This window comes from Chiloscyllium punctatum, chromosome 25 (genome assembly GCF_047496795.1).
Source record: "Chiloscyllium punctatum isolate Juve2018m chromosome 25, sChiPun1.3, whole genome shotgun sequence".
In the NCBI taxonomy this organism is placed as follows: domain Eukaryota; kingdom Metazoa; phylum Chordata; class Chondrichthyes; order Orectolobiformes; family Hemiscylliidae; genus Chiloscyllium; species Chiloscyllium punctatum.
The window spans coordinates 58,413,789-58,428,805 of NC_092763.1; the positions used below are offsets into that span (position 1 = coordinate 58,413,789).

The 15,017-nt window shown below is 37.9% G+C and overlaps 1 protein-coding gene across 2 annotated transcripts in view; it reads left to right on the plus strand.

Moving 5' to 3' along the window:
- The window catches only part of kdrl (kinase insert domain receptor like), a 210,341-nt gene extending 195,921 nt beyond the window's left edge, over positions 1-14,420 (plus strand). For both annotated transcript variants that reach the window (XM_072595317.1, XM_072595318.1), the window contains exon 30: positions 7,739-14,420. In XM_072595317.1, the coding sequence (XP_072451418.1) occupies positions 7,739-7,952 (214 nt within the window). In that variant the 3' untranslated portion in view covers positions 7,953-14,420. The remainder of the gene's footprint in view (positions 1-7,738) is intronic.
- Positions 14,421-15,017: the final 597 nt, after the last annotated feature.

Below are 15,017 nucleotides of genomic sequence, written 5' to 3' on the forward strand. Positions count from 1 at the left end.
AAGACCTCCTATCTTCCCTTTCTCCTGAATTGCAAAGTGGCAAACAATATGACAGAACGTCTATTCTACACATAGTTTTGAAGCTCCCAACCATTAAAATCAGAGTCAGATTGTCATTCCATTGCTCCGTTTTTAACTTACCCAGCCCCAGAAGCCTGTGTTTCAGGCCTGAATTTCTGATTCCAGCCTCTTGAGTAACATAGAGTGTAGCTGGTGTGGGAATCTACCAGCACAGGTTGGGATCAATGCTGGAGGTCAGAACTTATCCCCCCTTTTACACTGTCACTGTAATAACTGTTTTATTCTATGGTTTTAAACCTCTTTTGACAACTTACTTTACACACTTACTTTACCCTCTTACTTTCTCAGTGTGAGGAAGTGGAGTGACAGATGGGTGGGTGAGGGGGTTACAGTGGCAAGTGGGTTGGTGAATTGGCAGGATGGCAGCTACTTGACTGAGAATGGAAGGTCACAGGTAGTTGGATGAGAAAGTAGAGTGGTAGGTAAATAACTGAAGAAAGAGGATGGCAGATGGATGGGTAAGGTGGTAGGATGGTAGATAGGTGGTTGAAGGGGTACAGGTGGTAAATAAGTAGGCAAGGGAGTGAAGTGGTCAGGATATCAGAGTTTCAGTTCGCCGAGTGTGTTGGGAATGGTCAGGTATTGGTGATGCTCATGGATGTGGGGACATCAAATGTTGGGTTATTCAGGTTTTGGGGAGGTTGGCCTTCTATGTGTGGGGATGGGATCAGGTGCCTGAGGGGTCAGTGAGAGTGGTTGTGGTCTGAGTTATAACATAACATCAGAAAAAACTGGAAAAATCAGCAAGTTAGTTACCAAATGTGCAACTTTTCATTAATTTGAAAGTTGGTTTTCTCACTCTCCACACAGATGCTGCCCAAATTGCTGCATTTTCCCAGCATTTTCTATTTTTGAAATTTCTAGCATTCATAACATTCTGCTTATCTTTCATTATACACATATCTAATTGGCATTCTGAGATGATGAGACCATCCTCTCAGCTTCCAGCAGTACATAAATGCATCAAATATATTGATTTGGTTGTGGATATCACATCTGTCTAGAAGCCAAAGCAGATTGTTGATTTTTTTTCCCAAATCCCCTAATTCCTTAATGGTCTTGCATCACAAAGCCTACTGGTTCTTGTACTAAACAAAAAAAAGAATTGGAAGACGCTGGAAATCAGAAGCAAAAACACAAATTGTTGTAAAAAACTCAGCAGGTCTGGCAGCATCTGTGGAGAGAAAGCAGAGTTAACATTTCAGGTCCAGCGGCCCTTCTTCAGAACACAACCTCTTTCTTCTGAAAAAGTAAATTTTACCTCTGTCCTAGGCAAGAAAGTCTTGGTGGCTTTATTGCCAAGCAAAGTGAATGGGTAAAGAAGCTGATATTCAGTGTAAGCTTTTTTATTCATGCCTCCCATAAGATCAATTTATGCCTCCTGTTCCCTCAAGATGCTTCATACAATTTCTCCTTATGAGTTAGGTGTTGGCAAGCTGCTCCCTGACTTCTTTGTGCTGCTTACCATACAAATCAACAATTGGTTTATTACTGATCGCTTTAACTTCTTGTGTAGATATGTGAGACTCTGGCACAATGGTTCTATTGTACTATTTAATGACTTACACCGTATTTTACAAATAAACCGTTGCCATGGATATTTGGACTGAACTCTAATCTCGCTTGTTGATTAGTTGCTGTTTTTAGTTGGTCTTACCTAGGTCAGTAGTATAAAGCTTTTGTTGTTGTTGATTTAACAGCCGTGAATTGTGTGTTGTTTTGCAGCTTCTTCAGTTGTGATTCTGACTGAAATTTACCTTAGTGTGTTTTTTGTTTAAATAATTTCTTGAGTTTATGATGTCTTAATTTTTTTCAAACATTTCTGTACACAGTGGTGTGTAGCTCTTCTTTAACACTTCTTCATAATCTGTAAGAATTATTCCATAAGAACTAAGGATCCCATTGCTTTAACAAATGCAGTGAAACCCATTGAAACATAACTACTACTTTCAATTTTCCACAAGCTTGCCAGAAACAAAGTACCCACAAGTTGAAAGCTGCACTGAATTGCATTCACCCACCATGCCCGGACTCTGCTCACTTATTATTTTGAGTATCATTATATGTACTAATACTGGAATTTAATGCCCCCAGTCCCCCAATGAAAACAGTTTGGGAAGCTTATAATCAGGTGGAGAGCCTTCCTAACTCTTACCCAAAAATGGGGAAGGTTGAGGTTTTCCCACTCCTGTGCCAATTGAGACCCTTTAGTCCTTAATTGGCCACTAATTGTATCATGACACTGTTGCTAATATTTGTCCAGAGGGATGTACTTTTTCCAAATAGGTACCAGTGGTTAAAAAGTTACTTGATTGAGTTATTTGTAACTATAATACTACCTTGAATTTTCCTTCACAAATAATTTTACTATGGTATTCATAACTCAATAAGCTTGATGCCAACCAGGGCAAAGCAGCCTGCTTGATTGGCATCACATCCACAAGCATCAATTCCACTGATGCTGAGTAGCAGCAGTATGTTCGATCTACAAGATACACTGCAGAAATTCAAAGATTCTGAGATAGTACCTTCCCAACCCTCAACCACTCTGGAAGGGCAAGAGCAGCAGATACATTGGTACATCATCTGCAAGTTCACCTCCAAACCACACACCATTCTGACTTGGAAACATGTTGTCATTCCTTCACTGTTGCTGGGTCAAAAACCTGGAATTTCCTCCCTAAGGGCATTGTGGCTCAACCTATTGTATGTGTATGCAGCAGTTCATGAAAGCAGCACACCACAGCATTCTCAAGGCCATGGTAAATGTGAGGTGCTGCATTTTGGAAAAACAAATAAGAGCAGAACTTATACACTTAATGGTAAGGTCATGGGTCATGTTGCTGAACAAAGAGACCTTGGAGTGCAGGTTCATAATTCTTTGAAAGTAGAGTCACAGGTCAACAGGATAGTGAAGACGGTGTTTGGTATGCTTTCCTTTATTGATCAGAGTATTGAGTACAGGAGTTGGGAGGTCATGTTGCGGCTGTACAGGACATTGGTTAGGCCACCTTTGGAATACTGCTTGCAGTTCTGGTTTCCTTCCAATCGGAAGGATGTTGTGAAACTTGAAAGGGTTCAGAGAAGATTTACAAGGATGTTGCCAAGGTTGAAGGATTTGAGCAATAGGAAGAGGCTGAATAGGCTGGGTTTTTTTTCCCTGGAGCGTCGGAGGTTGAGGGTGATCTTATAGAGGTTTCGAAAATCATGACGGACATGGATAAGATAAATAGACAAGGTCTTTTCCCTGGGTGGGGAAGTCCCTAACAAGAGAGCATAGTTTAGGGTGAGAGGGGAAGATATAAAAGGGACAATTTTTCCACCCAGGGGGGTGGTGCATGTATGGAAAGAGTTGCCAGAGGAAATGGTGGAGTCTGGTACAATTGCAACATGTAAAGGGCATCTGGATCGATAAATGAATTGGAAGGGTTTAGAGGGATATGAGCCAAGTGCTGGAAAATGGGACTAGATTAGATTAGGATATCTGGTCGGCATGGATGAATTGGACCGAAGGGTCTGTTTCCTTGCTGTACATCTCTATGACTCTGACTAGGAATGGGCAGTAAATGCTGACCAGTCATGATGCCCATATTCCACAAATGAATAAATGATGTTAATCTTGGCTGCATCAAACTTTCTGATGAGCTGCAAGGATATCATGAAAATATTACTTGTCAAAAATCAACAGTTAAACTTTGGTTGGGAGTGTAGTTTAAGTGATGGACACACCTTCCCAACTAATGTCTACCCTTAGGACTTTTAGCTGTATATCTGTCAGGCTCACATAATCTCTTATTTTGTGGTCAACTGTTCCTACTGTTATGTCTTTTATCTCATGCCACAGTAATCTGGATATTTTCCAAGAAAAACAAATGCTTTCATGTTTTCTCTTGAATCGCTTGACTACTTTAGTAGATGAAAATTAAAAACAGGACTCACAGGAAGTGAGTTATTGAGAATCAACAAAAATTTGCATAGAACCCAATTTGCCAAAGAAAGAAAGTAGAAAATAAAATCTTTTCAGGGGTGACCACTGGCTATTTCCCTTCATCTCAACTTAAAGGGCAGAAAATGTACTGTAATAATATTGTGTCAAGAAGATGTATATTTGCAAGTTCATAAGCAAATTAGAAAGTAATTAATTCAGTAATTATTTTATAAACTTCATATCTGAATTGCCATGTTTTGCCCTGTTGGTGATTTTTGCCTAGATATGTGAACTCTGACAACTGTTAAAAGCTGCTTCAAGAAATAATATAATCTACATGACAATTAATCATATAAATATATGACCAGGCATTTCTTCAAGCTGGTGTGACCACATTAAGACTCAGTGAGGTCATTGAAATTAAATAGTTGCTCATTTATTTGCTTGATAGAATAGAACTTGTGTATTGCTAAAGGAAAAGATACATGCTGCTGACACTTTTCATCTTGCACTTATCAGGACAGACACACAAAGACCAAATTTCAAAGGGAACAACAATGTAACCTATGAGAAACGGGTGCAATGAACCTATGAGATTGGTTGGCAAGTGAGCTCTGATTGGTTCCACATTGCCATAAGGAATGTACTCAGAACAATTTGATTTGATTCCTGTCAGCCATCAGTTCACAAATTTAGTTTCATGCTTCTATGTCGTAGAAATGCAAATGGTATGCCCCACGAACATTAAAACAAAGGGAATAAGATCAAAAGTATGCCATTCAGCCCCTAAAACCTGCTCCACAACAGTTTGGTAGCTGCTCTTCACAAGATCGCAAGAAACTACAGAGAGTAGTGAACACAGCCCACTTCATCACGCAAACCAGCCTTCTATCCAGTGACTCCATCTATATTACCCACTGCCTCGGAAAAGTGACCAACATAATCAAAGACCTTCTGACCCTGGTTATACTTTCTTCCACCCTTTTCTGTTGAGCAGAAAATATAAAAGTTTGAATACACATACGAATAGATTCAAGAACAGCTTCTTCCCCACTGTTATCAGACTTTTGAACAGACCTTTCAAATGTTAGTTCTGTTCTCTCTCTCTCTCTCTCTCTCTCTGCACCTCTGCAGCTGTAACAATGTATTCTGCATTCTTTTCTGCTACTCTGATGCATTTTTGTCTGGTAAGATTTGCTTGTACAGCATGCAAAATAACATTTTTCAATGTACCTCGATACATGTGACAGTAATAAATCTATATTTTAACCCACCTCAAAGCTATTTTCTGATATTATCATATCTCTTAATATCTTTAATATCTAGAAATCTATTGATATGTCTTGAATACACTCAATGGCTGAACACAATGCTGCTGTCAAGCCAAAAAGATGTTCTGTCTACCATATACACAGTGGTATACAAATTTCATTGTGGGTGTGATGTCAGGTATGTTAGATGTACACCCCACAAATTTGTAAAATATATCAAATAGCACATCCCTTCAGCTCGTCATTACAGGCACAGTACTAACCGTGATTAATCAATATGTACTTGAAAAATTTAAAAGGTAATATTCCACAATTAGACAAAAGTAACTGAATAATCGTAATACGTGCAAATAACTTCACTAACAATCAATTTAGGATTATCAGTGGGACTCTCAATCTTGCCCATTTATGCTTTCCATAACCTAAATATATTCTTATGCAGGACCAGATCCTCTGCCAGAGAAAGGTATAATGCCTTTTACAGGAAATAAAACTTGTTCCTTGATGTTTTCCCCCATGGCTTGTCCCGAACAATCAGTCAGCCACTCTTTTTTGAATATCTATCAGGTTTTGAGATAACTGATCCATGGTGAATTGTCCATGGCAAGGCCTCAACCAATCAGAGTCCATTTGACAAACAATCAGCTCCCAGTTTCTTATGCAGTATAAATTGTTGTTCCCTTTGAAGTTTGGTAATCTTGTCTGTTCTCATAAGCGCAAGGCAAGGAAAAGCTTTGACAGCATGTCCCTTTTTCTCGAGAAAATTTTGTTCATTGTTGCTCATTATCAAGCAAACAAGGTATTTAAAGCTAATGGTTAATCATTACAATGTCACTGACAACGCCTTTATTTTTAACTTGTCAGTTGATAGCTTAGCTGGATGAGTATTACTTTAGGTCAGAATATTGTGAGTTCAAAGCCTTAGTATTAAACCTGAGCACATTATTTAGGCCGATAGAGTATAGTGCAAAGCTGCACCATAAGACAGAAGTGTTGTATTTCCTAATAGGTATGTAAAAGGTTTCTGAACCAATATTGAATGGACACAAAGATGCTACTTTCTCCCCACCCCCACCCTCCTCTCACTTATCTCTCCACCCTTCAGGCTGTCTGCCTGTATTCCTGATGAAGGGCTTTTGCCCGAAACGTCGATTTTACTGCTCCTCGTATGCTGCCTGAACTGCTGTGCTCTTCCAGCACCACTAATCCAGAATCTGGTTTCCAGCATTTGCAGTCATTGTTTTTACCGCAAAGATTATCCTCGCCAACATACCTTTCTCAACCGTTGCCACCAAAATGAATCACTTGGTTATTCATCTCGATGCTAGACTCTTGCACATAATTTGTAGCATATTTTTCTATGTATCGCAGCACTTCAGAATAGTTCACTGGAGGTATTTAGAAAAGTTTTTTTCAGAGAAGGAATTTGCTGAAAGATTCAAATTTGTTTTTTGCCCCTGTTTACAAGGTACAGTTTTGTCACCCTTTCTCTTCAAGTTTAATAAAGGTTACCTTCTCTCTTTTATTGTTCCTTCTCACACCTCATCAGGAAGCATTTATAACAGAATACTTTCAGGTTTTATGACTATTATTCTGGAATTGGGCATTGGATCTAAATAAGGGTCACCTGATATTCTTGCCCTAACCTGCCAGTTTATCTGCAAGCTGAACTTTAGATTGTTCTAAGGTATTATGACGCTGTACAGTATTTACATATCATTTGTGCACTGATTTTCTAATTGCAGTTTTATAATTACATGTTTTGAGGAAGGTTTGGATTCAAAGCAATTAGCAGCCTGAACTAAAGACAGTCTTTATGGCAGGATAAATACAAAAGTAATATTATGCCACGTCTATGATGTCACTTTCATGATACTAGCTTCTCAGTATATACCAGTGAATGTTAAACTAACTAAGGTATTCCTTCTTCAAAAAATGATTCTTTCATTGATCATTCATCTCATTACTGTTTGTTTGTGTCTAATGTGGTTGCTATGTTAATCTACATAATAGTCACTGCATTCAAAAGTATTTTATTATTGATGAATTTCATCAGTCCCACAACACATGTTGGAGAGAGGACTGCTTGTAACATTGTACTGATTCCCTGGCTCATGCCCCCTTTTAATTTTAATTTCTTGCTGGGAGAACTGATCAGTGAAGCTATTCATAAATAAGGAGTACTCAGAGGTGCATCTTTGCAGCATGATATAGAAGAGAGTTTTATACTTCACTTCCATATACTCTGCTTTTAAAGTGCTCTACATTACAATGATGTCCCTCCTGAAATGCTATTTACCTGACCACATTTATTTTTAGAATTTATCTAAAAAAATTGTAACAATTATCTGGTTATTTTATTTTTCACAAAGCCTATTTATCATTGTCTCTCTTCAGTCAACTCAGGTAAAAAGATTCCATAAAAATTGTGTTTTCCATGTTCTCTTTCTTAAAATAGAATGAGGGCCATGAGTAAGAGCAAAGAATCTGTATTGTCGGAGGCTGAAAACCATGCTAATCCACTGCAGCCTGCTGTGTGTGGAACCGAAGATGAAGGCCTGGATTTTGCTCTGGAAGATTCAGTCCTGTTACCAATGGATCAAACTTTAGAATGCCACAGCCCACCACCAGATTACAATTCTGTTGTTCGCTACACCACACCGCCAGTGTGAATGATCTGAATTTTGAGAAAGCACCACAATTGTGCTTCTGAATGAGGAATTATACAACAGCACAATATCCCAAATGTTGTAAGTTGAACTCTTCTATGATGCAAAGAGATATAGAGAAAGCCATATTAGGATGGATGTCAAATCTACCATCAGCACATATATTAAAACCCCACTATACATTCTCTACAAAATGAAAATGTCGATTTTTTTTTAATGTCTTGATGTCTGTGGAAAACACCGTATAATCATTACTACTGTCAGACTGAGTGGTGGTGAGTACAGCGAGGGATCTCACAGCTGTAGTGTGTATTCTGACTCAAATTGTATCAGTGAAATATATGTCCAAAGTATCTTAGTCAATCATGGGCTTGTCATGGAAAAAGTATATAAAATATATTTCTGTCAACTGATTTGCTAACTGACTGTTCTGAAGAAGGTTCAGTGCCTGAACTGTAAACCTATCTGTTCTCTCCACAAATGCTGACTGACTTATTCTTTGTTTACAGTCTTTTCTGTTTTTATTTTACCATCTGCAGTATTTTTACTTAAATGTTTTGATTCCTTTGTTGAAATGGGGATGTTGTTACATATTGCCCAATGTTCAGCTCTGACGTAATTTAGTCAGTAGGAGATCTAGTGTTGCTATTGTATGATACTGAACGCAAGAAGTTAAGGTGCCATATTTTTGTTTAAACCTCCAAATTGAGTAAAGAGATGGTGAAGTTATATAACCATAATGAAGTCGAACCGATGTAACAGTACAAACTCCCTGAGAAGTTCAAATGTCAGGACTTGCAGGGTTTTTGCCAGGTGAATTTCAGTTGGATGCCCCACCCCCCACCAAGTGAAATATATCTGGCAGAAAAGAGCAAGTATATCTCATGGATAACTGGGAGCAAACTGTACACAGTGTTGAAGAGAGGTTCTGATTTCCGCAGGGGTGGGGGGTTTGGTGGGGTTGGGTGGTGGATGGAGAGGTGGATTGCCAGGGTGGAGGGAAAGAAATGGCAAGTAGAAAAACAATGAATTGGCTTGTCAGTGACCCTGTTAGAACTCATTCCTGTAACACTGTGGATAGACAAGCTGAAAACATCCACCATTGAATCCACACCCCCACCACCTGCACACACCCCCCCCTCCCCCACCCCCACCCCCCACCCCACACACACACACACACACACACACACACAATATGGAGCACATACAGCATTGATATTGTAGGCTCAATAATGACTGACTTGTTCAAAAATCAAGAAGATGAGTATAAAATTTTAAACAATAATTAGATTGGTCTCCCACCTCCATAGACTAATAGAGATGTACAGCACAGAAACAGACCCTTCTTTCCAACTCATCCATGCCGACCAGATATCCCAACCCAATCTAGTCCCACCTGCCAGCACCTGGCCCATATCCCTCCAAACCCTTCCTATTCATACACCCATCCAAATGCCTCTTAAATGTTGCAATTGTACCAGCCTCCACCACTTCCTCTGGCAGCTCATTCCATATACGTACCACCCTCTGTGTGGAAAAGTTGCCCCTTCGGTCTCTTTTATATCTTTCCCCTCTCACCCTAAACCTATGCTCTGGGCTCCCTGACCCCAGGGAAAAGACTTTGCCTGTTTACCCTATCCACATAATTTTGTAAACATCTATAAGGTCACCTCTCAGCCTCTGATGCTCCAGGGAAAACAGCCCCAGCCTGTTCAGCCTCTCCCTGTAGCTCAAATCCTCCAACCTCGGCAACATCATTCTGAATCTTTTCTGAACCCTTTCAAGTTTCACAACATCTTTCCGATAGGAAGGAGACCAGAATTGCATGCAATATTCCAACAGTGGCCTAACCAATGCCCTGTACAGCCGCAACATGACCTCCCAACTCCTGTACTCAATACTCTGACCAATAAAGGAAACCTTACCAAACACTTTCTTCACTATCCTATCTACCTGCGACTCCACTTTCAAGGAGGTATGAACCTGCACTCCAAGGTCTCTTTTTTCAGCAACACTCCTTAAGATGGTACCATTAAGTGTATAAGTCCCGCTAAGGTTTGCTTTCCCAAAATGCAGCACCTCGCATTTATCTGAATTAAACTCCATCTGCCACTTCTTGGCCCATACCCCTGTATACTACACATTCTCATTTAACAAGGCACAAAATATTTCCATTATTGAGGAAATTGGGTATATATTTTAAGAAGGAGATAAGTCTGTTCTCTCAAGGTAAGATTGAATGTATCCAATCTCCAGAAATAATGACTTCTAAATAGTCTGTTATTGACCAGGCCAGACCCCCTCAAAACATTTCCAGAAAGTAGTCCAGACCCTAACTTTGCTGGTTGTTTGAAGCAGGTGCAAAGTAGATATTCCAGGGGAAATGCCATTGGTCAAACCACTTAGTTTAAGCAAAACAAAATTTACAAGATTACTGAATGAAATACAAACAACAGAAAACCAAATAATTTAACCTAAAATGAAAACCCAACAGATCATCCCAATCTAATGATGCTGTTCCAAATATTTGCAACAATCCCCATAAACACCCCTGGGCACAAAAGGTAAGATCAAACACAGGTTCTTACAGGAGAGAAGTCAGAGAGTACCAGCCTGGACCTGCTTCTTTGGGTCCAGCAGCTTTTTTCACGTTACTGCTTAAAACCAAACCAGGCCAGAGAAAAGCTGAGGTGGGAGAACTGGCCACTCCCCTTTCATTGGACAAGTGTTTTCTTTAAACCTTGACTCAGTATTGGTTAGTTATTATCAAGTTAGCCCTAAAACCCTTCAACCCCAGACTTTTCAGAGTCTGTGTCATTTACGACCTCTGAAAAAAAAGCCAAGGACTGCACAGTCTTGTTAAAGGAGCAGCTTCGTCACAAGTCTGAAATCATGTTTTAGAAATATTAATGGCTAATGTTCAATAATAACACAACAACTTTAAAATAGCAGGAATGTGACTGATCAGCAATGATATAAAATACAATTTCAATTACTTTAGGAACTCAAACTATTTTGTAAGGTTAATCAAAAATTGAGATTCTGCATTCCCACCCATACTTTAACTTAAAACACACAAGTTTTACAACTAGATACAAAACATCTCACGTCTTTTGTTTAATTTTCATTAAATCTGATGAAAAAATAGGAAAACATTTTCAGGTTTTTATAATGGGGGCACTGGTGGAGACTGGGGGAGAAGCATGTGTTTAAGTGAAAATTATTCCATTACTTTCCCTTTCTCATGGAGGATATTCGAATCCAAACGTGCTGTATTCTGCTGATAGGTTTTATCAATTTACTAATATTCTACAATTTCCAGTAACTATTTCAAAGTATACACTAATTTAATGGACTGTATCAGTTGAATTTCATTGTTGAATTTAATAAGGCAGTAAAATAAAATATCAAAAACATAGTTGTTAAAGCAAAAATTAATTTCATTTACCTGTCCACATGGGTTTCTTCTGGGTGCTCCAGTTTCCTCCCACAGTCCAAAGATGTGCAAGTTAGAGGGATTGGCCATACTGAAATTGTCCAATGTGTTCAGGGATGTGTAGGCTCGGTGGATCAAGCAGGGTAGATGAGTTTGTGGGATAAGGAGGATGGGTTGGGTCTGGATGGGAAACTCTTCAGAGGGTCGGGGCAGATTCGATGGGCAAAATAGCCTCCTTCCACACTGTGGGGATCCTTGATCCTATGATTTCCAAAACTGAATTTATATATTTTATAAAGCAGTCAGACTGTTAATGTTCTCACATCTTCCTAGTCTACCATGAGGATGTTAACAAAAATGTATCCAGAAAGCCTAAGAAGAACTGTTATCGTTGTTAATCGCCGTCCTCCTTTATATCAATCATTGTAATTACAGTAATAAACATCTCAGGTAATCTCATAAATATCCATTTATTTTAGATCTTGCGCAGGTATTTGCTGTCGCAAACTAAAGGCAGTTAACAGTCCAAACCATTACAAGTATATTAAGAAATGTCCCTGGATGATGGGTAGTTAATATTTTTGCTTTTATTAAAATGAAAAAGAGATGTTGCAACTCAAAGCAGGGAATACTTTGCATACTGTGAACTTACAGTTCTTTAAAAACTCTGGAGTTGGACTTCTTTAGTTTCTGTGAGGAAACAATAAGAAGAAGTTTATTATTCATGACAATTCCCAGAGAGCTGTCAACCCCTTAAAATGTCCTATGAGCAATTTGAATAGGTCAGATTCCATATCATCTACTGTGAATGTTACAAGTATAATTAGATGCATAATGTTATTGAGTTATGTTACATAATATATAGTAACAAATCTAGTCATTCTATGTTGCAATATAAGAGTTAAAGGCATCTGATATTCATCACCTCATCTATTTTCTAGTTTCCTATGATCTAATTTATATTGTTCCTTCTTCACACCATGGCCAAGTAAATGAATGGAACAGAGAAATCTGCTTCACTGTAAATTCAGAATGAGGAATTTTGCCTTGCATTTTTTTATAGTACAATTTCATTAAGGAACATAGCATGACATAAGAACAAACATAGTTTAGATTAGAGTGGTGCTGGAAAAACACAGCAGGTCAGGCAGCATCCGAGAAGCAGGAAAATTGACGTTTTGGGCAAAAGCCCTTCATCAGGAATCCTGCTGTGTTTTTCCAGCACCACTCCGATTTAAACTCTGGTTTCCAGTATCCCCAGTTCTCACTTTTGCCTATAAGAACAAACATAGACCATTCAAAACCTCTACCCTATCTGTCATTGACTGAAATGTACCTCAACTCCATTTACCAGACATTATCCAATAATATCATAATGTTCCACTATTTCAAATCAATAGATCAATGACACTGTTGAAATATTGGACAGAAAAACATTAGACAAATCTATGAAGCATTACTGCACTATTAACACATAATGTACTTCCAAGACTGTGATATGTTTTATTAAAGCAGAATATCAAAAAGCTGTAGTGTAGAGGTGGTGCATGACCATGATGAAATAATCCAGATAGTGTAAGCTCATGGGCTCCAGATAGAGTAAACACAATGAATTAATTTGCCTTTTCTCGATGCAGGTTAACATTTTCTCTAAAATTCTTACTCAGAATTTTTTATTTTAGAACTAAAGCTGCAGACAATGCAATAAAAAAAATCTAATGTCTTTGAATGAGCTTCAAGCAAGACATTAAACATGTAATCCAGATAACATTCATTAATACTCAAATGTCATTATAAATTTGTAGTTAGATTCCTGACAGCTGTTGATTATCCTACATGTTCAGTTGCACTTAGTTGTAGCTTATATTTTTACAATTAACTGGAAATATGTTCATTTTGCATTAGGTAATGGGCAGTAACATTTGAAAAATCAATAACCTTTAGGGGGCATATATGCTTTCAAAATGTGATAATTTCATTTTGTCTATGAAACAACTAATATTAATGAACATTATTTTGCACATGCAAAGCACCAATAACAAATTGCTTCTTTAAATTACTAAATCCATTGTTCCTCCTTAGGGTTAAGGCTTTCTTTATATTTTTATATCTGCACAGCCTCTCTGCAGAATGTCATGGCTAGTTTCAGCACTGAGGTGTTGAAGTTGCATAATTATCTTGCTGGCACAGATATTTTGAGTATTCAGTTCAGTTACTTCCAGTGTTCTGAAATTAAAACTTATGTAATTCTCACAGATTTAGAGAGAAAGGTCTTAGTTCTCAAAATTTAAAATGGTATTCTTTTAATCTATTTTCCATGTATTAGTCCTGATGAGACTTTACTTATTAAGTTCTAGCTCATGCCAGTGCAAGTGTGTACATGTTTCATCAACACAAGTGGAGCAGTATTATTAAAGAATTACACCACTTTGGTTGCTAACATCAGAACGTGATGTTGTTTCTTTCTTTCACTTTTTGCTCACAAGATTTTTTCTGTTAAATATCTTTAAATTGTCAGAGAAAATTAATATTAAGATAATAAATTAGAAAACACTATTTAACAAATTTACAGGAAACTAATGTAGTCTTTCAACAATGCTGAGGATTTCCTTTCCATACATAATTGACTAACAGGTTGTGTATGAGGAACACAAGTATTTCATAGAGAACCCTATTCTAAAGTTGATGTTATGCTATAAGGTATCAAACTCGTTGCTCAAGATTCTTTTTGACGTTCTAAATTAACTTCATATGATGCAGAGTTAAAGATTTGCTTCTGATTCCTATTCTAATGCTTGCAGGACGGGCTAATCCTTTGCATTAAAGATGGACCTCTATTCATGTAAAGGCAACTTTTTTCTCAAAGAACCACTTGTTTTAAAGTGCTCATACAATGCATTTTATTTTATTCCTTAAGGAACAGCAGAGAACTGCCATTTATTCTGTGGGAAAGCAATTAAGAATGTCAATGTATTATCTGTTTAAGAATGTATGCACTGGAGAGCCTTTGTATTTCATATAGCCTATGTTCTACTGGAGCTATTAACAAAAAATAAAGTTTACATATATTTGTAGCATTCTGTGTGTTTATCTTTTTTTAACTTTCTCATTGTGTGTTCCATCCTTTTTCTTTGTGGGGACATAACTGTCTGAACTCTCATGAGCTACTCATTGAATTCTTGTCATTATTCTTATACTGATTTGCCTTCAAATAGCTATTTTCTACATTTTTGCCCAATCACATCTCAGCTTGGTAAAACAGATCTTTTCACAATTTAAAAGATTGTTTTATCTTCTTTTTATTTAACCATTCTAAATCTAACCAAATTATAATCACTACTACCACAATGCAGTCCCATTGATACTGCTTTCACCTGCTCAGAATGATTATCCAAAACTAAGATATGAGTTTTATGTTGTTCTACTTGGCTTCAAGTTGATCAGCATCAATACAATGGACCAAGCCTCCCAATACAACTCAACTTAAGAGACTGTTGAGAAGAATTATTGACTTAACTGGGCTGCTCTCATCCACCCCTAAGTGGTCAGCAGAGTGCAAGATTACTCATGCAAACAGAAAAAGCTGTCAGCAGAAGGTACATTTGACACTATGAGTCAAAACCCATTCATAT